Here is a 19,469-nt window from a genome sequence, read left to right as displayed (position 1 = left end):
GAGGTGAGGAGAGGAGGGGAGGGGGGGAGGGGAGGGGAGAGGAGAGGAGAGGAGAGGAGAGGAGAGGAGAGGAGAGGAGAGGAGAGGAGAGGAGAGGAGAGGAGAGGAAACCATGACCCAGTGGGGTGACAGAGGCCTGTCAGGTGATCATATTTCCGGACCTGTGCCACGTGCGCTCACCTTCTCCGACGATTCTTTTAGAACCAAAACCAGGTCCGCCTCCGGTCCTCACAACCCCTCCCACCACCACCACCGCCGCCAAGAAGCCCCTGGTGCGCCCCGACCTGGCGGCGCCCTGCAGGGTGGACCAGAGCACCTGCCTGAGCGGGGAGTGCATCCCTCAGGACTACATCTGCGACGGCGAGCGGGACTGCGCCGACGGCAGTGACGAGCTCCAATGCGGTACGAGACGGAGACGTGTGCGCCCCCCCGCCCCCGCCCCCCGCCCCCCCGCCGGCGACCTGCAGCTGAATTATCCCCGTTCTCCCCCCGACAGGCACCCCCTCCCCCTGCGAGCCCAACGAGTTCAGGTGCAAGAACGGTCACTGCGCCCTCAAGCTGTGGCGTTGCGACGGAGACAACGACTGCGAGGACAACTCCGATGAAACCGGATGTCGTACGTGTCCCGATAGCGGCCGAGCGACGTCCGCGAGGCTAACGGTCTGTAATGCTAACGCGTGCGCGCTCTGTGTCCCCCTGCCTATGTGGGCGCCCTGTTGACCCTCCAGCCACCGGGAAGCCTGGCGACCATTGTGCGCCTGAGCAGTTCGAGTGCACGAGCGACCGGACCTGCATCCCGGCCAGCTACCAGTGCGACGAGGAGCTGGACTGCCCCGACCGCTCCGATGAGCACGGCTGCAGTAAGTCCACGCAGCGTCTCTCCTCTTCGTAGCCGTGACCAGGTCAGACAGAGAGGTCACAAAAGGACCGTTGGATGTTTGTGGTCTTCTCCACAGCCCCTCCCTCTGTGACGAGCACCCCGGAAGAGTCCGTTCAGGCTGCTAGAGGCTCCACAGTGACCTTTACCTGCCAGGCTGTGGGGGTGCCCATGCCCATCATCACCTGGAGGCTCAACTGGGGGCACATTCCTGCCAGCGCAAGGTAGGACCGGACAGTTGCGCAAGGGATCGGGAAGACTGAAAATGTTCCGATGAGTTGCCGCCTCTGGGTATTTGTGATGGGTTTATTGGCTTTATTGCTTATAAAGTCGGGATTGGTGCTGCGTTTCTTGGCTCTCAGGATCTCCATGACAAGCAAGAACGGCCGAGGAACCCTGACCATTCGTGACGTGAAGGAGGCGGATCAGGGGGCGTACACCTGCGAGGCCATCAATGCTAAAGGTCTGGTGTTCGGGATCCCAGACGGCGTGTTGACGCTCACTTCCACCTCAAATCCAGGTACCGACCGTGATGGGGGCTTCGGGAACGTGTGCGGCCGGTTGCTGACCGGCCTCGTGTCTCCTGCAGGGAACTGTCCCGAGGGCCACTTCACGGTGGAGGGCCGCTGCGTCTCCTGCTTCTGTGCTGGAATCACCAAGAACTGCAAAAACACAGGACGCTACCGCAACCACGTCAGCCTCCGATTCACAGCTGAGGACGACTTCAAAGGCACCGAAACCCCCCACAACGCCGCTGAAAAGAGCCTCAAAGTTCCTGACAGGATCTGAGTCGGTGTCGTCTTTATACTTGCAGGAGTGAACGTCTCCTACCCTTCCAGACCAGGTATTCCTCCTCTGTCCTCCACTCAGCTGCTCATCAACCCCGAAATGGAAGAGTTCCAGCTGGTGGACCTGTCACACCGTTTCCTGAGCCTGGACTCCTTCTGGACTCTGCCTCGCCAGTTCCTGGGAAACAAGGTCAGACCCTCAAACAAGCATCTGTTCAACTACATGACACAAAATCCTCATTTCCAAAGGAGCCTTCATACTTTCTGGAGATAAGGGTGGCTAAATAGCTCAGAGCTGAGGGAGGGCAGCGTGTTCTAGATAAGGTTCCGTCTGTGTTCCGTCAGCAGCACCTTGACTGACAGCTCTGCTGAGAACATCCAGTCATGAGCTGGGAAACGTCTCCGCGCCCTTTTTATCGGATGAACGTGCAGCATTTGACATGTCGCGTAGCTGTTGATGGGATGAGGACGGGGTTGTCGTCACCGGATCAACCCGGGCCCAGCGAGGTTCCCCGAGGCTCCGTACTGGGGCCAGTTTTGTTTTTGCTCCTGAATTATCTGCAGCTCCACGTTGACTAGAACGTGCTCCTAAACGGTGGTGGGGGTGACGGTTTGACCGACTGTGTGGGCGTTTGATTCGTGGCCACGTCTCCTACAGACATGAGACGTCTGTTGCTGCACTTTCCCCTGGATGTTGCCAGGTCCACGAACCACTGACAGACTGTACAAAGTTCTGCTGCCAAAGCTGCTGCACCCACGGAGCTCTGGCCACGGCTCCAGACGCTGGTGCAGCTCTTTGTCTGTCTCATTGCATGTTGTTGTTTTTAGATCGACTCCTATGGAGGCTCCCTGAGGTACAAGGTGCGGTACACGCTGGCCCGCGGCATGTCCGAGGCTGTAGAAAGACCCGATGTGGTTCTGGTTGGAAACGGACGGAGGCTTGTGTACCGCAGAGGCAGCTCCACCCCGGCCCGCGTGCTCCACCAGAAGGACATCAAGTTCACAGAAGTAGGTCACCGCTCGCTTCTTTCTTTCCTTCCACGCGGAAAAAAGCCCCAAAAAAAGCTGCTTCTGCTGCTTCCAGGACAACTGGCAACATTCCAACGGCCGCGCTGTCACGCGGGAGGACCTGATGATGACCCTGGCCAGCCTGGACAGCATCAGCATCCGCACCGTCTATGACAACCACATGGTCAGCGCGGCGCTCAGCGACGTCTCCATGGACACCACCACGGTGGAGTTCAGCATTCTGGGTCACGCCAAGAACGTGGAGGAGTGCAGGTGAGGAGCAGGCGGAGCTGGGTCCCGGAGCCCCGTCCCGCCGCCGCCACTTCAGCTGTCTTCGCCATTTTCAGGTGTCCTCCTGGATATTATGGGCTGTCCTGCGAGGCCTGTTCCCCTGGGTTCGAGAGGGTCCCCGGCGGCTCCTATCTGGGCACCTGTGCCGGCTGCCACTGTAACGGACACGCCAGCGCCTGTGACCCAGTCAACGGACACTGTCTGGTAGCTGCACCACTCTCAGAATCCTGTCATTTGTGCTAGCAGTTAGCAGTTAGCAGTTAGCTAACCCAAGGCTACCACCCAATAGCCCGTTAGCGCTTCCCGTATTTTCGGGGTTTGACCGGTCGGCTGCTCTTTCTCCCGCAGAGCTGCCAGCACCACACCGAAGGACCCCGCTGTGACAAATGCCGCTCCGGATACTTCGGAGACCCGAGCCGAGGTCGCCCGGATGACTGTAAGCCGTGCCCCTGCCCCTACTACGAGACAACACGCCGGTGAGCCCCTCCCCCGAACCCGCCGCTCGGGCTCATTCAGGTAGACGAGCTGAAGGTGGTTTTGCTCCTTTTCCAGGTTTTCCGACACGTGTTTCCTGGACGTGGACAATCAGCCCACATGTGACGCCTGCCGGCTCGGCTACACGGGCCGACGCTGCGAAAAGTGAGCCAAGCCCGAATCACCGGCTGGGACTCGCTGTCACTCTTGAAAATCGTTTTTCCTTTGTGTTTCAGGTGTGCACCAGGTTACCACGGTAACCCCATCGCACCTAATGGAAAATGTGTTCCGAACGGTACGTACACGCGCCTGGTTTTACGTTTTAATGTAATGACGGGAAAAAAGTGACCCAAGTGTGAGCACAGTGGTGTTGGACTGTCGTTAACTGAGTCTGTGGGGGTTATTATGGTCTGTTATAACGTGGTTCTAGCTCCGCCAGGCTGAACGCTTTGCTTTCCGCCAGCAGAACGCTCCACGTGTGACAGCAGAGGCGTGGTGAGCTCCAGCAGCAGCCCCTGCAGCTGCAAGGTGAAGCCCGTCGTTTGTTCGCGCTGACGTTCGCTCGCCTCTGGGCTCCGAGGACGTCGTTCCACCGGAGCGACGCGCTGACGGATCCTGTTCCGACGCTGTTTCCTCTCTGTGTGCAGAACAACGTGGCGGGCGCTCGGTGTGACGAGTGCAAGCCGGGCTTCTTCCACCTGTCGGGGGCCAACCCCGACGGCTGTCTGCGCTGCTTCTGCATGGGCGTCACGAAACAGTGCGCCAGCGCCACGTGGAGCCGCGATCAGGCGAGTTGGGAAGGTTCCTTTAGGCCCAGGAAGGGCTGTAAAGTTCCTGTTTGATAGGAAACAGGAGGCAAACGTGTGCTAACCCTGAGCCTGATCTCTGCCAGGTCCGGGGCGCCGTGAACGGGCAGCTCTTCTCCCTCTCCAACAGCGGCAACACCCAAACCTTCAACGAGGGAATCTCCCAGAGAGGCTCCTCCGAGGTGGTCTACAGCTCCTTCTCCAGTCTTCCCAGTGACGTCTACTACTGGGTTCTGCCCGAGAGCTTCAGAGGAGATAAGGTCAGAGCAGAAAACTCATGTTCTCAGTCACAAGGCTGCATTTATCCTGGGAACCTTGAATAACAGGGGCCCACACACACACACACACACACACACACACACACACTCACAGCATCACCAGAGGGAAATAGCTTTCCGCTATTCACTGTTGAGACGAGCTTTTCTTTCCACTGCGCTGCCCTCAGGTGACGGCTTATGGCGGGGAGCTCCAGTACACCGTGCGCTTCTCCCCGTCCCAGCGACCCCTGAAGGTCGGCGGCCAGCCAGATGTGGTTCTTCAGGGAAACGGCATTTTGTTGGAGCACTACTCTGAGACCAGACCTACGGCTCACGCCCCACAGACCTTCAGCGTGACCTTCAGAGAGGTGCGAATCGTCCGTGGTTATCGCTGTGTTTGGGCGACGCCGCCGCTGTGACACTCCCTCCTGTTGACAGTCTGCCTGGCGGCGTGCCGACGGACAGGCGTGCACGCGGGAGCACCTGTTGATGGCGCTGGCCGACATTTCCGTCTTCATGATCAGGGCCAGTTATGTGGTCAACATGGCCGAAAGCAGGTGTGGTGGAAGAACTAACAAGGACGAGGATGTTTCCGGAATTCCGTTAATTCCAGCTGTTCTTTGAGCAGTATCGCAGACATCAAGATGGACGTGGCCGTTCCCGAGTCCATCGGCAGCGGAGCTGCGCTGGAGGTGGAGCAGTGCGCCTGTCCTCAGGGCTACAGGGGTCCATCCTGTCAGGTACGCGTGCGGCTTGAGCTGAATTCCTCCTTCCCACCGGAGAAGACGCGTTATTCCCGCTCTCGTTGCAGGAGTGCGATGACGGCTACACGCGGTCCAGCTCCGGCCTCTACCTGGGCACCTGCGAGCGCTGCAGCTGCCACGGCCACGCCAGCAGCTGTGACCCAGAGACCGGCAGCTGTCAGGTGGGTGTTGGCTCCGCCTCCTTTCTGCTTCTTTGCCTGCTTTGATCTCTGCCCTGGAATCCGCTAACGAGCGGCTGGCGGATCCTGACTTGTGGGGACGCGTTGGTCCGTGCGATCCGCTGTTCCACGGATCTCGGCCTCTTCTTGCTCATCTGTTTCCTGACCAACAGAACTGTCTCCACAACACTGCCGGGCCCAGATGTGAGCGCTGTCAGAGCGGTTACTATGGAAACCCCGTCACAGGCGGAGCCCAGGCCTGTCAACGCTGCCCCTGTCCCGGAACGGCCTCCAGCAACCAGTGAGTTCTCCTCTTATTCACAGTCGCTTAAAGACCAACCAAAACGACCCTGATGATGAGAAGAAGAAGAAGAAGAAGAGGGGGGGGAAGTGACTGGTGATGAATAAAAGAATAAAAGCCTTTAGGAGGAAGCGCTGTGTTTCACCCACGCTTCTGCCCCCACAGGTTCTCCTCCACCTGCTACCAGGATTCCGACGGCGGGCCCACGTGCGACAGCTGTCCCCCTGGATACGCCGGCCGACGCTGTGAAAGGTACCTCCCTGCTCCCAGCACACAGCAGCCTTGACTCTGCTTCTCTGTTCTGCTGACGTGGGGGGGTGACTGGGCTCACTGGGCCAGCTGGGAGCTGTGGTTAGCGGGGGCCGGCGGTAGCAACAGCCTGGTCACTCAGGTCTGAGCATGTCTGCAGGGATGGGAGATGCAAGGCGGTGCCACCCATCCCGGTTTCCCTGGACGTGTCGTGTTCTCTCAGAGTTCTTGAACGGACGTTTGGAAAGGTGGATTTAGGTGGATTTACGAGCCGTTGGGCTCCTTGGTGGAGGCTTGTTGCAGGAACAAGAAGGTTCCTGGAGACGTGAGAGGATGCTGCCTGTCTGGTAGAACCTTAGAAGCTTTCTTCCCTCTTCTTCCTCTTTGAAACAGGGTTTGTTTTCTGCTTCAGCTTTGCACTCTGCTGGCAGGGAAGGTTGGAGGTCTTGGAACAGGTGGATGTGTTTCCTGGGTCTTCATGACATAAATGTAGATGTGGCATTTATGAGGACGCCGATCTTTGCTGGTCTCTGAGCAAAGATGAGGAGGTGGCTTTGGGAGTGGGGGCAGCATCTGTTTACCTGCATCATGCCTGATTCTGCTGTTTTGACATTAAGAGAAGAGAAGCCATCTGCTGACAGTTGTGGGGATCCTTCCCTGGAGAAGCTGCTACCAGAGAAGTGTGGAGCTGAAGCAGTGTTCAACTTCAGCTGGGAGAAAGAGATAGAAGATCATGGCAGCGGAGTTGATGATGGTGATGATGGTGAGGGTGGTGGTGGTGGTGATGGTGGTGATGGACATGAGTGGACCACCACTGTGGGAACAACAGTCCTGATTACGAGGACGTTACTGGCTACTAATCGGACCACGCGTTCCACGGGTGTGGTCACGGTGGGCATCAACACAACAGTCACCAGGCTCCTTCCTCGCTTCACACCCAGCCTGGAGACCAGATACTCCAGCTTTCAGCAGCTGCTCCGGCTTCACATGAACACCTTCAATCAGCGTCTCAGCATGTTGGAGAGAAACACGCTGGATATAAAGGAGAGTATTCAAGGTATGGAGGACCAGCAGAAACATCTCAGCTCACAGCTGGAGGAGCTCATTGCTCTGCAGTCACCAGGGCAGAAGGACAGCAAGGTGAAGGAGCTGGAGAACAGCTACTCAGACATGGAGACCCGTCTGAGCAGACTGGAGGGGAGACTGGAGATCCTGATCGATGGCTTCACCGCCCTGGCTCAGGAGATGAACAGGATAAAACGGGCCAGACATTCTGCTCGTTCTCCCCGAGAAAGGAAGCTTCTGCCTCCGATCACCACTGACCTCCCACGACTCTTCTCCCAAAGTCCACGGCCACCAGTTACAGAGGGGCCCCTCACCAGGGGGGCGACGGTGCAGAAAAGCATACCCACCCCCGCCCTCCGAACCACCCAGCCCAGCACCGCTGCCATCACCAAGACCACCAGAACCTCCACGCAGCTCCAGTCCACCACCAAGTCCACCAGAACCTCCACGCAGCTCCAGTCCATCAGCAAGTCCAGCAGAAGTCGAGGTCCAACCAGATCCGCGGTCAAATCAAAGTCCACCCTGAGAGATCCCAGGACTCGCGGAGCCTCAGCGAAGCCCCCGGCAACGAGGCAGGGGGGTCGGAGGGCAACAGGAGTCAGAAAAGAACCGGAGGTCACTCGATTCCAGCTGGAGCCCCCAGAGGCTGCCCAGCCCGACCGGACCAGGGGCAACAGGCGCAAGAAGGCCTTTCATTCAGACGCTCCAGTTCTGAAAAGCACCAGCGAACAATCCTCAGAGGGCGATTTCAAGGAGCCGGTGGAGCGGCACCACAACTCGGGGAGGAAGACGTTCACACCCCCACCGCCTGGGACAGTTGCCCCAGCAACGACCCCCACGGCAGGACGTCGTAACTCCACCCCCCCTAAAGCCAGGACCACCAGCAGGACAGCAGGAAGACACAGACCCACTTCCTCTAAGTCCAGGAAGTCCACCACAGCAAAGGGGCGTAAAACCACACCCCCTAAGACCAGAGCGAGGAGCGTGGTGAAGAATTCCGCCACGACCGCGAGGAGGAAACCGGCTCCACCCAGAAGTGAGGCCAGGAGAGCAGCTAAACGGCCTCAGGACCAGCGGCCGTCTGTTCTAGACCTGCTGCAGCTCCTGAAGGGCGAGCGCCCTCCTGCCAGGAGGCAAAAGACCCACGACAGTTCTCTCCATGTTGTGTTGGGAAGGCTGGCCATTCCCATCAAGATCATCCCTGATTACTAAGTTAATCGTCGGACCTCGTTGACATTTGCTGTCTGACCCTGGTCTTTGTGTCTGGGACTGTCCAGCTGAGCTTTATGAAGTAACTGTTGTTCTGAGGGATGTGTAGGACCGTCCTGGGGGGCTTTGGCCCCTCGATCTTTAAAGTTTGTAACGTTTCCGTTTTTACATGACAAAGAAAGCAGTTGTGCTTGTGAAACCGTCGGTTTCTGCATCCTCTCTGCATTGCACAAAGGTTTGCTATGAAGCGATAGCTTAGCATCACTTTCTCTTATGTGTGTTCATTTGACTACCTCGAATTTTAGCCCAACAGTATCTTTGATTCCCTGCGTTTGAATGACTTTTTTCCCATGTTTTCCCCTCCTGCTGTCATATTAATGATTCATAAACAGCACTGTTCTGTTTTTAGCATATTTAGCAAACGCTACTGTGCTATATGCTAACCTGCTGTAATAAAAAAAAAAAGCCAAGAAAACGGTAAATCAATCAGTCCATTGTGGATGTTAGAGGACATTTTCATTTAGATTTAGCAGTTTATTATAACAAGCTGTCCCTAAACATTAAGGTTCATCAGGAATGTCGTTAGTTTGGACGACCATCATAAACTGTCTCCTTTAGCATGTTCAGCCTGCTGACTGCTGGCATCAGAAGAGCCTCTTAAAGATCGTTTAGCTTTAGTTTAGTCTTTTATTTTCTTGTGTTCATCTCAGCTCTCTGTCGACATAGTGTCAGGTCCATTTCATGTGTTTTCATTTTATATTCTTTTTCAAATCAACCAAACCAGGAATAGAGAATAAACTTTAGAACTGTCACACGTTAGCTTAAAAACGGCTCATAGCACGGAAGCCTCTGACCTGCGGAGCTGCCAGAGGACAGGTGAGGTAAGACCAGGGAAACCTGCACAGGTGTGCTTGGGTCTGCCTTCGCTCCGCCGCCGCCGCCGCTGCTGCCCGCCTGCTTTACTGGACGTTTCGCTTTGCAGCTTCTAAAGTGTCGGAGACCAACTTTAGCTTTAGCGGTGTAGCATCTTGGTCTGCAGCGGTACGCTAGCAACCTCTGCTGCAGGTGTGGAGACATTTCTGTCAGTAGAATCCTCTTTCTTGAGCCCCCCCGAGCCTGGGGGCTGCGTCTGTGTGTGTGTGTGTGTATGTGCGTGTGTGTATATATGTATGTGTGAGTGTGTGTGTGTTTGTATATGTATGTGTGTGTTTGTATATGTATGTGTGTGTTTGTATATGTATGTGTGGGCGCATGTGTATATATATGTGTGTGTGTTTGGATGCGTGTGTATATGTGTGTGTGTGTTTGGGCGCGTGTGTGACTCAGTCCTTCCGAACGGTGTGTCAGGAGCATCACATTCATCTCGGATGTCTCACCTCTGATGTCACTTCCTGTCCCATTGTGTTGCCACTTGCTGGAAACTTTGACGGGTGCGTTTGTATTTCAGATGCGCCCCTGGTTACTCTGGAAACCCGCTCCTGGGGCAGAGGTGCACCGTCGGGGGCAACGAGGTTAACGGTACGTTATTCTTCTGACGCCACTCTTTGCCTGCGGACCTCTGTTGACGGCCCGGTTCTCCTCCCGCTCAGGTAACTGCTACAGCTGTGACCCAAGAGGAAGTGAAGGCTGCCACAATGGCGGCGCGTGCCGCTGCAAGGTAACAACGCTCACCTGTATTCTGGGATGGGACAGGTGGGAGCGCCTCACGTGTCATTTCCTGTGCTGCAGATGAACGTTGAAGGCCCCACCTGCACCAGCTGCAAGCCTGGAAACTTCCACCTGAGCTCAGGAAACAAAGATGGCTGCCTGTCGTGCTTCTGCATGGGCGTCACCCAGCAGTGCTTCAGCTCCGCCTACTACAGAGACGTGGTGGGTTAAACTGTTAAACTGGTAAACTTCACGGTTAAACTGTTGAGCCTCTCCAAACATGACGTTCCCCAGATGAGAGGAGCCCCGCTCGGGGGGTTGTGATGCGTTCAGGACGTGTGGGATAATTGTGCTCCCACCTGTGCACCTGCAGGTCTCCTCCGCCTTCTCTCCGGGGAACTTCCAGGGATTCGCGCTGGTGAACCAGCAGCGCACCAACCGCATCTCCACCGGCTTCACTGTGGAAGTTTCCACCGAGGGAACGCAGCTGTCCTACAGCAACTTTGACGACCAGGAGCCTCATTACTGGCAGCTCTCAGAGGCCTACCAGGGGGACAAGGTCAGTGGACTCCTGCTGCTCCTGCTCCTGCTCCTGCTCCTCCTGCTTCTGCTCCTCCTCCTGCTGCTCCTCCTCCTCCTGCTCCTCCTGTTCCTCCTGCTCCTCCTCCTCCTGATCCTGCTCCTCCTGATCCTGCTCCTCCTCCTGATCCTGCTCCTCCTCCTCCTGCTGCTCCTCCTCCTCCTCCTGCTCCTCCTCCTCCTCCTGATCCTCCTCCTCCTCCTCCTGCTGCTGCTTCTCGTCCTGTTCCTCCTCCTGCTGCTCCTGCTCCTGCTCCTCCTCCTCCTCCTGTTCCTCCTCCTGCTGCTCCTGCTCCTGCTCCTGCTCCTCCTCCATCAGGCCTCAGATGTTCTGCCGTGTTCCACCACTCTAAACTCCCTGCTGGATTTATTTAATCCCCAACTCGGGCTGCGGTGATCTCGATGACATCATCGGAGTTTTTGCGTCTCAGATCTGAAACGTCTCCTTGAGCCAACTGGCTCGACCGGAGACTCCAGCTGGATTTGCTGCAGCTGTGCTGCTCCGAGACGCCATCTGGCACCGGCGTCTGCCGGGCCGGTTTGACCTGGCAGCAGAACTGAAGCGTCTTCTCGCTGTTTCAGGTCGGCTCTTACGGAGGGAAGCTGAAATTCACCATCTCCTATGTAGCAGGTCCACGAGGGACGGTCCTGGACGATGGGGACGTCCAGATTATCGTGAGTACGACGGTCTACAAACGTAACACAAACTAAACCAATGAATGAACCTGGAGACGGCGGGAAGGGGCGTGGCCTCGGCACCGAGCCCTGAGGCGCTCCAGACACGAGGACGCGGCGGTTCTGTGTGTTTGTAGCGCGTCCAAACCGGCTGTTGTGTTGCTGTAGGGTAACGACATCACTCTGGTGGCCCGCCAGTCCTGGCAGGGGAGGCAGCAGGGCGGCAGGGAGACCCGGAGGTTTGAGGTGGTCTTCAGGGAGGTGAGGCCTCTTCCAAGGAGAAGAACCTGTCACCCTTCCTTCGCATCAAAGCCCAGACTTTTCTTTGGGTTCCCAGGAAAACTGGCGCCGCCCCGACGGCATGCCGGCCACCCGCGAGCACCTGATGATGGTTTTGGCTGATCTGGACGACATCCTGATTCGAGCGTCCTACTCCACCGAGATGCGCTCCTCCAGCATCTCGGACGTCAGCCTGGAGGTGGCGGTGCCCAACTACAGCGGTTTGGCCCCGGCGCTGGAGGTGGAGCAGTGCCGGTGTCCACCCGGATACCAGGGGCTGTCCTGCCAGGTAGCTCTAGGTCCTGAGGTTCTCCGCCGTTCTGGTCCTGAACGTTCTCCTCACCTTGGTCTGCGTGCTCGTTATTCTCCCAGGACTGTGCACCTGGATACACTCGCACCGGCGGAGGTTTGTACCTGGGACACTGCGAACTGTGCGAGTGTAACGGCCACTCGGACTCCTGCCACCCGGAGACCGGCATCTGCACGGTAGGAAGCCAAGGCGGTCGCCAGGACACACACCTGGAGGCCAGGACACACACCTGGACGCCAGGACACACACCTGGAGGCCAGGACACACACCTGGACGCCAGGACACACACCTGGACACACACCTGGAGGCCAGGACACACACCTGGACACCAGGACACACACCTGGAGGCCAGGACACACACCTGGAGGCCAGGACACACACCTGGAGGCCAGGACACACACCTGGAGGCCTCCTCTCTAACCTGCTGTGTTTCTCACTCAGAGCTGCCTGCACAACACTCAGGGGGAGCTGTGTGAGCAGTGCGCCCCCGGGTTCTTCGGCGACCCGACGGTCGGGACCCCGGAGGACTGCCAGCCCTGCGCCTGCCCCCACACCGACCCAGACAACCAGTGAGCTCTGACTCTAACCGGGGCAGGTCCCCCCCCCCCCCGTTGGCCAGTGTGAAACCTTTCTCTTGTCTTGTCGGCACCGTGCAGGTTCTCCCCGACCTGTGAGAGCCTTGGGAACGGCGGCTACCAGTGCACGGCGTGCCAGCCCGGCTACACGGGCCAGTACTGCGAACGGTGCGTTTGATTTACTCAGCAGCGCTGTTGACGCCGCTTTCATGGTGCCTTCCTTCTCCCCCCTCCAGCTGTGCTCCCGGGTATGTGGGCAACCCCCAGGACAGAGTGAAGTGTCGCCCCTACGATGGTGAGAGACTTCGGTTGAGCCGGTAAAATTGGGCCGGAGGTGACGAGCGTGTGACCTTTGCCCCCTGCAGCTGCGGCCTCCCTGGTGGTGAAGGTGTATCCAGAGAGGGTTCTGACGTCCCAGAACAGCGCCGTCACGCTCCGCTGTCAGGTGTCGGGCGCCCCACCGCACTACTACTACTGGTCCAGGGAGGACGGGCGCTTAATCTCTGGCAGCGCCGAAAGGCGGAGACAAGGTAACGCCCCTCCCCCGGCGCCGCCACGGCCCGTTTAACCACGCGGTTCTGTCGGTGTTCTGAGAGAGTTCCCACCTCTGTGCAGGAGCGGAGCTGTTCTTCCCCAGCGTCCAGGCGAGCGATGCCGGCGTGTACGTGTGCACGTGCCGGGATCAGCGCGGCACCAACAGGAGTCGAGCAGAAATCGTCGTCACAAGTGCGTGCGGCTAACGCGGCTAACGCGGCTAACGCGGAGCAGGTCGGCGGGGGTGAGGTCATCGCTGAACTGTTGCTCTTTTCAGACGTCCAATCAAAGGCCATCGAGGTGACGGTGGAGGAGCCCAAAGCTCAGAGCGTCCGGGTGGGATCGACGGTCAGCTTCATCTGTACGGCCAAGAGCAAGGTAGCCTGCTCACCTGCTCACCTGCTCACATGGTCACATGGTCACATGCTAACGGTCAAACGGTTCCATCCCATTCCTCATTCGTCTCTTTGTTCGGCCACAGTCGCCAGCTTACACTCTGGTTTGGACCCGGATGGGGAACGGGAAGCTGCCCAACCGGGCCATGGACTTTAACGGCATCCTGACCATTCAGAACGTCCAGCCCGAGGACGCAGGCATGTACGTCTGCACGGGTTCCAACATGTTAGCCATGGACGAGGGCAGCGCCATCCTCTACGTGCCAGGTTCGTGATCCGCGGCGCCTCCCGCCGCCTCCATCGCCCAGCACCACGCTGGCTCCCGTAGCTGTCACCCGAGCCCCCCCCCCAGCTTGCAGCGACGCATGCGCTCTCAGCTTTTTTCCCATCATGCACTGTCAACACTCAGCTTTGCGCTAACAGCATCTGAAGCTAGCAGCTCTAACAGAAGCTTCTGTCGTTAGCGGCGATGCACCGTTTTACATTTACGGCTCCTCGTGGCTCAGAAACCACAAACTTTGTTTGGTGCTGATCCGCTTCCTCTCATTTCAATCAGATTAAACCAGATAAATGAATCTTTTAGTATGTTTGAACTCGAAAGAGCGAAATTCTGCAGCTTAATTTGGATGAACATGAGGAAGCTGTTTACCCAGAACCTGTTCAAGGTAATAATGGGAACTACGTCTGTATGAAACAATGAAATCACCCGCGGGGGGGCGTGGCCGTAACGGCGCCGTCTCCCCGTACCCGTGTGCTGCGGTGCATCCCTGCCTGCTCTGCTTGTCTGTAATCGCTTTGTCTCTCCTAATAAGAGGAAATACAGCTTGTGGTCTGTCTGTAACTGCTGGACAAATTTGAGGAATCCCAGGTCACATCTGAGTAATAACACAGTTACGACGCTCTGGCCTCTCTCGCTTCTTTACTTTGGTCCATTTTTCGGTTTCCTTGGTGGTTTGAATGAATCGGTGGTGGTTTGTTTGCTTGTGGTGGAGCCGCTGGTCTCTGGTGTGAGAAGGGGCGGAGCCTGTCTCTCACTTCCTGTCCGGGGGGGTGATGGGGGGCACCACGGGTGCTACAGTGGGTGAACCTGCCACCAACGCTTCATTCAAGAACTTCAATATTCGGAAGGAAGCAGAAGAACTCAAAGCTGAAAGTTTGTTTGTTTGTTTGTTGTTGACATGACCGACGTCTCCTGATGCTCCTGTCGCGTGTTTGATGACTATTAGTGACCGTTTTTATCACAGGATCGACACTTGATCACGTTAGATTTGATCCGTTAGCACATGTTTCTGATGTTCTGATATTTTCGATTGACTGAAATCCTGAGATGTTTTCCTGAAATCACAAAAGATTAAAATCTCATGTGTTTTGTGTGAAAGTACTTTTCTATACTTCTGAGGACATCCCAGGTTCACGTTGTAACACTTTTGTTCTATTTTTCGACGTTAAGGCTCAAAAGGTGCTTCTGTTATTTTTAAAGTCTTCCCAACCGATGTACACGTGTCACACTGCAATGTATTTATATTTACTGTGAATTATTTTGTGGAAAAAAGCAAAAACTGATTAAAAATGACGACGGACGACCAAACTGATTTGTTAATTCACTCGTAACCACAAGCTGTAAAAAGTGTTTCCATGTTTAAAAGCTGCGTCGTGCAACTAACCTGCATGTCTCATTTGTGGCTTCGCTGCATTTGTCTGTACACACACACACACACACGCGCACACACACACACACACACACACAGGTAAGTGGACGTCTGGAACCTGAATGTGTCTCAAATGTGCTGCAGATGGAATGTTGTGCAGATAAGAGTCAGACCATCGGCATCAGTCCTTCCAGGAGTTTCCAGCCACAATTTTTTCTATGTTGACAGAAATGTTTGATAAAATAAATCCCATTTAAGGACTGTTGCGTCAGAGAAGAACAAAGTAGCCAAAGAGGGTTTAAAGGAGCCCAAATGAGCTGTTTGATGGCACAAACGGAGACGAGAGGAGTGATTTTAGATCCGACCAGGAAGAGGCTCCGGACCCACCTTGATCCCGGTGCTGGAAACTCCTGGAGGGACTGATGAGAGGAGGGTGTAGCAGGAACCAAGGCTGGTCCAGACACCAGCTCCGGACCAGCTGAGGACAAAGCCAAGGTCAAGGGGAACCTCCTCCTCCTCCTGGAAGAACAGGCCTTGAGCCGCAGGTTTCTGGGGTTGATGGGAGGCAGACTGCTGTGACCCTGAAAGCTGACCTGTCAGTTCACCTGTCCCCCCCCCTCCTCCTTCCCTCCCATGATTCCAGAGGCCTCACAGACTCGGATGTTTTACACAGCCTATGAAATGTTTGAAGGACACAGAAAGCGTAAGTGGGCATGGTTTCCTGTCTCCTCCTGGACTCTGCAGCAGCTGCTGCCTCTTCCTTCTGTCTCACGCATGCCAGCACCAACATCTGCACCGGGAGGCCTGGGCAGCCTGCTAGCTCTCCTGTAGCCACCAGGTCTGAGCCGGCGGTGCTAACCCGCTTCACATCTGGTCTCTGAGGGCTTCTTCATGAGCATTACCGGCTCCCAGTTGCCTCTCTGGGCTCCATCACTGCAGGAAAGCGTGCATGTTCATCCTTCAGAAGAGCTCTTAGGGAGGAAGGCTGACACACTCTTAAAAATAAGGGTCGGGACGGAAGGTGAAAACCTTAGAAGTTGAATCGTCAGTGAGCAGACGGACAGATTGAAGATGAAGGTTCATGACTGCTGATGATGATGATGCTGTAATAACGAGCACATTTAACAGTAGATGATTAAGAACATCTTCAGCAGAACCGATCAGAACCTAAAGAGTTCCAGGTGGTATCTAGTTCTTCCAGGAGGGTTCACATTTATTTTTAAGAGTGCGTCTCACTGAGATTCACAGGAGAATTTCTCAGAATGGAGGGATCTCCCTCTTCTTCTCCCTCTTCCTCTTCTTTTTCTTCTTCTTCTTTGCTCATTCCAGTTTTGTCCTGGAATCCTGCTACACTGGGAATCTGTCCTCTGGGCTTCAAACATCATGGCGTGCTACATCCCATCACATGCTCCTCCCATCAGAACCGACAGCCTCGCGTTGACCCGTATTAGCGTTAGCATGCGGCGCCACCTTCTGCATTTGTGCAAATAAGAAAACATTAATCTGTCTGCAAATTTAGAGAGATGAATGTTTTCATCTATTTAAGCGGCCTGACCCCCCCGACGCCCCCCCCCCCCCTCCCCTGCTGAAATCAGGGGGGAGCAGCAGCCACACTGGCTCAGGGGGCTGTGGGCTCCGAGGCCAGGATGAGGTCTCCCTGCTACATTAGATGTTCTGTCTGCTCTGAAGATCCACGGTGCCCCCCCCCCCCCCGAGGGGTCGGGGGTGGGTCTGTCGACTGATCACTTTCTTGCCAGAGCTCAGCACGAAGTCCTGGCCCCCCTTCACGTCCCTCTTCTCACCCTCCGGTTCTCTGAGTCCAGAAGGTCGGGCCGCGGTTTTGATGGTTCTGTTTCCCTCCACAGCTGGAGACGGGGCCCAGCCTGTGGCCGCCGCCTCCCCGACGGTGCTGAGTGTCCAGCAGGGCCAGCGAGCAGAGTTTCGCTGCACGGCGACGGGGAATCCAACGCCCGCCATCGAGTGGACGGGTAGGACGTCACGTGAGTGTTTCTGGGACTTTTGGGACTTTGGGAAGAGAACTGACGGTGAATGTTGGTTTGTTCCAGGCGGGCCAGGCAACAAGATGAGTTCCAGAGCCCTGATCCGAGGCGGCGTGCTCGCCTTCGCCTCGGTGGACGCCGCCGATCAGGGCGAGTACAGCTGCAAGGCGCTGAACACGCACGGCGAGCACACGGCCCGGGTCGCCCTCGTGGTCCACAGTAGGTTTCAAACGTCTTGGTGCTGGCAGCTTCCTGGGGGCGTGTCTTTAAAAAGCCTCTGTCCTGTGTCAGAGTCCGGCCCCAGTGGTCCCGGGACGCAGCCTCAGGTCCAGGTCAGCCCCCAAAACATCGAGGTCCACGAAGGGGACACGCTGAGGCTGTACTGCCGAGCGACGGGGTCCCCCACGCCGAAGCTCAGGTGGCTGAAGAACGGGGGGCAGATGCCTCCACAGGTGAGACCCCCGTGCCAGGCAGGTTCACCCACGTGCACGGATGAAGTATTTCCACGGCTGCACCTTCTTGTCTCAGAGGATCTCCATGATACTGCTGAAATGTTGACCATCTCCCCTCTGTTGTCTCCTCCCTCCTTTATTTCCCCGTTTACTTTCTGGCCCCGCCCTGTTTGACGTTGTCTTTGCATCAGGCCGTTCCCTCGCACGGTTTCCATCAGTTTAAAAGCAACAGTCTCGATGTGTTACAGAGACGTAATGAGCAGCAGCAGGTCTGTCCATCTGTCTGTCTCTCTGTCTGTCTGTCTCCTCGTCAGCTGTCCACCACTCACCTCGTCCTCACCGTCCACTAAGTGCATGATCATCGTGTCCCTGATTCCGGACGTGTCTCTGAATCACGTAGTTTGAGCCGATGTCTCTGGGTCTGCTTGACTGTGCACGCCGTCACGTGTCAGCGCTCCTCCGTTGTCCTGTCTGTCCTCGTTAGGGGCAGGGGTCAAAACTTTATTTACAAAAGGGGGGAATCTATAAAATCGACGTTACGCCCGGATGCTGCAATATAGAATTTTTAATCTTTTCTTTCCCGTGATGATTTTTTTATCTGTGGGAAACATCAGGACGGTTCGATGGTCTAATCAGTCGCTCCAAGGTCAAACGTGTTTAAAACGACCTTGAACATATCTGAAGGAGAATCCTAAATCCTTTCAATATCTGTCCCAAACACTCGATTTGCTGATTCCATCGGGACCGTTCCACCTCTAATCGGTATCGGTATTGATTATGGATCCTGGTCCCTGTCCATCACCTGTCCCAGCGGTATTCCCTCGGCATTCCCGACACCTTCTGCTGGGCTCCGGCCGTGCACGTCTGGACCGAAGCAGTTTTTGTGATTCCTGCTCAGCTCCACGAGGGCCCGGGGGCCTGTTTAGTTCTGCCTCAGAGAGCGGCGGCGTCCTGTCAGCCTTTCCCAGGGCGAGCCGGGCTCTGACGTGCGACCACGCAGAAATTCTGTGTGCTCTGGCAAACGGATCGCTTTGAAAACTCCTCAATGGGTTCAGACACCATTGAGCCCGCTCGCTGTAGCCTGCCCCTCACGGGTGAACGGGTCAGAGCTAAGCAGCTTTGTCCAGTTGCCCCCCTCCCTGCGCAGATGCAGTAATCCCTCCCCTCCACTGTCTCCTCCCCTCTGAGGTGTTTCCAAAATTCGTGAAAGCTGGTTTTCAGCCTTCCTGGGCCTCTGACAGCCGAGCGCAGCGGTGCACGAACAAGCCAAACTCCTGGGTGCTAATGGACCGGAAAGACCTACAAGTTCTTACATGAGTTCTGGTCCCAAGACCCCCAAAATAAGGGTTTTACCCCCAACCGGAGGGCTCTCAACCTTCATGAAGGTTCAGATATTCCGACTGCTGTTAGAATTTAGGGATGATTGACAGCAGAACTCTTTCTGAGAAGAGTGAAGAGTCGCCACACGGAATCTTTCTGGGTGGAACCTTCGCTCTTCCAGAGGAAACCTTGATTTCCCAGTGCCATTGTCCCACATCCAGACTTTGGAGTTCAAAACTCTTCATCGGACTAATCTCAAGCTGTCAGTTCTAACTCATTCTCATGGGTTTTCGGCTAAAATAACAGCGTGTTTGCTGTGATTAGCACAGATCACCGGGCATTAACAGCCACCCAGTCAACCATCAGAAATGTTGCCCCTGGTTTGCACACAGCCACGTGTACAAAGCAGGAGGCCGAATAAAACCCAAGTCCAAACCCATTTAGTGAAACTGCTCTTGTCTCGTCTTCAAAGTTCACCCCGTAGAGCTTCTGTGTTGCTGTTAGCTAGCACCGCTGTAGCGTCACACGTCATATTTGTGTTGCTTCCAAGCGTCGGCGAAAGGTAAGAGATGTGGTTTGTCCTCTGTAGACTCAGTCTTTCCATGTCAGCGTATGAATATTCCTGCTGCCACAGAACTCCTTTCCTTGGTTCAGCCTCTGCGTGTCCTCCCCAGATCCGCACCGATATCGGCACCCTGCTCATCCCCGACGTCACGGTTTCGGATTCGGGCACTTACATGTGCGTTGGGAGCAACAGCATTGGCTCAAATAGTGCCCCTATTAAAGTCACCGTGCTGAAAGGTGAGA

At 56.0% G+C, this 19,469-nt stretch overlaps 1 protein-coding gene across 10 annotated transcripts in view; it reads left to right on the top strand.

Annotated features, from left to right (window-relative positions):
- The window catches only part of hspg2 (heparan sulfate proteoglycan 2), a 54,656-nt gene that overhangs the window by 22,867 nt on the left and 12,320 nt on the right, over positions 1 to 19,469 (top strand). For 5 of the 10 annotated variants that reach the window (XM_029834546.1, XM_029834540.1, XM_029834541.1 and 2 more), the window contains exons 8-50: positions 202 to 402; positions 497 to 616; positions 729 to 860; positions 957 to 1,101; positions 1,240 to 1,397; positions 1,467 to 1,607; positions 1,692 to 1,855; positions 2,494 to 2,673; positions 2,750 to 2,946; positions 3,021 to 3,168; positions 3,313 to 3,440; positions 3,517 to 3,603; positions 3,675 to 3,733; positions 3,905 to 3,966; positions 4,086 to 4,226; positions 4,331 to 4,504; positions 4,690 to 4,869; positions 4,940 to 5,058; positions 5,130 to 5,241; positions 5,313 to 5,426; positions 5,597 to 5,724; positions 5,890 to 5,976; positions 9,695 to 9,765; positions 9,837 to 9,904; positions 9,976 to 10,116; positions 10,268 to 10,453; positions 11,056 to 11,148; positions 11,317 to 11,409; positions 11,486 to 11,716; positions 11,800 to 11,913; positions 12,179 to 12,306; positions 12,394 to 12,480; positions 12,549 to 12,607; positions 12,678 to 12,842; positions 12,928 to 13,038; positions 13,124 to 13,224; positions 13,328 to 13,508; positions 15,534 to 15,593; positions 16,756 to 16,890; positions 16,957 to 17,109; positions 17,182 to 17,342; positions 17,534 to 17,611; positions 19,337 to 19,463. In XM_029834546.1, the coding sequence (XP_029690406.1) occupies positions 202 to 402; positions 497 to 616; positions 729 to 860; positions 957 to 1,101; positions 1,240 to 1,397; positions 1,467 to 1,607; positions 1,692 to 1,855; positions 2,494 to 2,673; positions 2,750 to 2,946; positions 3,021 to 3,168; positions 3,313 to 3,440; positions 3,517 to 3,603; positions 3,675 to 3,733; positions 3,905 to 3,966; positions 4,086 to 4,226; positions 4,331 to 4,504; positions 4,690 to 4,869; positions 4,940 to 5,058; positions 5,130 to 5,241; positions 5,313 to 5,426; positions 5,597 to 5,724; positions 5,890 to 5,976; positions 9,695 to 9,765; positions 9,837 to 9,904; positions 9,976 to 10,116; positions 10,268 to 10,453; positions 11,056 to 11,148; positions 11,317 to 11,409; positions 11,486 to 11,716; positions 11,800 to 11,913; positions 12,179 to 12,306; positions 12,394 to 12,480; positions 12,549 to 12,607; positions 12,678 to 12,842; positions 12,928 to 13,038; positions 13,124 to 13,224; positions 13,328 to 13,508; positions 15,534 to 15,593; positions 16,756 to 16,890; positions 16,957 to 17,109; positions 17,182 to 17,342; positions 17,534 to 17,611; positions 19,337 to 19,463 (5,520 nt within the window). The remainder of the gene's footprint in view (positions 1 to 201; positions 403 to 496; positions 617 to 728; positions 861 to 956; positions 1,102 to 1,239; positions 1,398 to 1,466; positions 1,608 to 1,691; positions 1,856 to 2,493; positions 2,674 to 2,749; positions 2,947 to 3,020; positions 3,169 to 3,312; positions 3,441 to 3,516; positions 3,604 to 3,674; positions 3,734 to 3,904; positions 3,967 to 4,085; positions 4,227 to 4,330; positions 4,505 to 4,689; positions 4,870 to 4,939; positions 5,059 to 5,129; positions 5,242 to 5,312; positions 5,427 to 5,596; positions 5,725 to 5,889; positions 5,977 to 9,694; positions 9,766 to 9,836; positions 9,905 to 9,975; positions 10,117 to 10,267; positions 10,454 to 11,055; positions 11,149 to 11,316; positions 11,410 to 11,485; positions 11,717 to 11,799; positions 11,914 to 12,178; positions 12,307 to 12,393; positions 12,481 to 12,548; positions 12,608 to 12,677; positions 12,843 to 12,927; positions 13,039 to 13,123; positions 13,225 to 13,327; positions 13,509 to 15,533; positions 15,594 to 16,755; positions 16,891 to 16,956; positions 17,110 to 17,181; positions 17,343 to 17,533; positions 17,612 to 19,336; positions 19,464 to 19,469) is intronic. The other 5 variants (XM_029834539.1, XM_029834547.1, XM_029834543.1 and 2 more) reach the window with 4 other exon arrangements.

The sequence above is a fragment of the Takifugu rubripes genome, chromosome 3, assembly GCF_901000725.2.
Source record: "Takifugu rubripes chromosome 3, fTakRub1.2, whole genome shotgun sequence".
Classification (NCBI taxonomy): domain Eukaryota; kingdom Metazoa; phylum Chordata; class Actinopteri; order Tetraodontiformes; family Tetraodontidae; genus Takifugu; species Takifugu rubripes.
The sequence above is the reverse complement of the archived record's forward strand: the minus strand, read 5'-3'. Positions and strand labels throughout refer to the sequence as shown.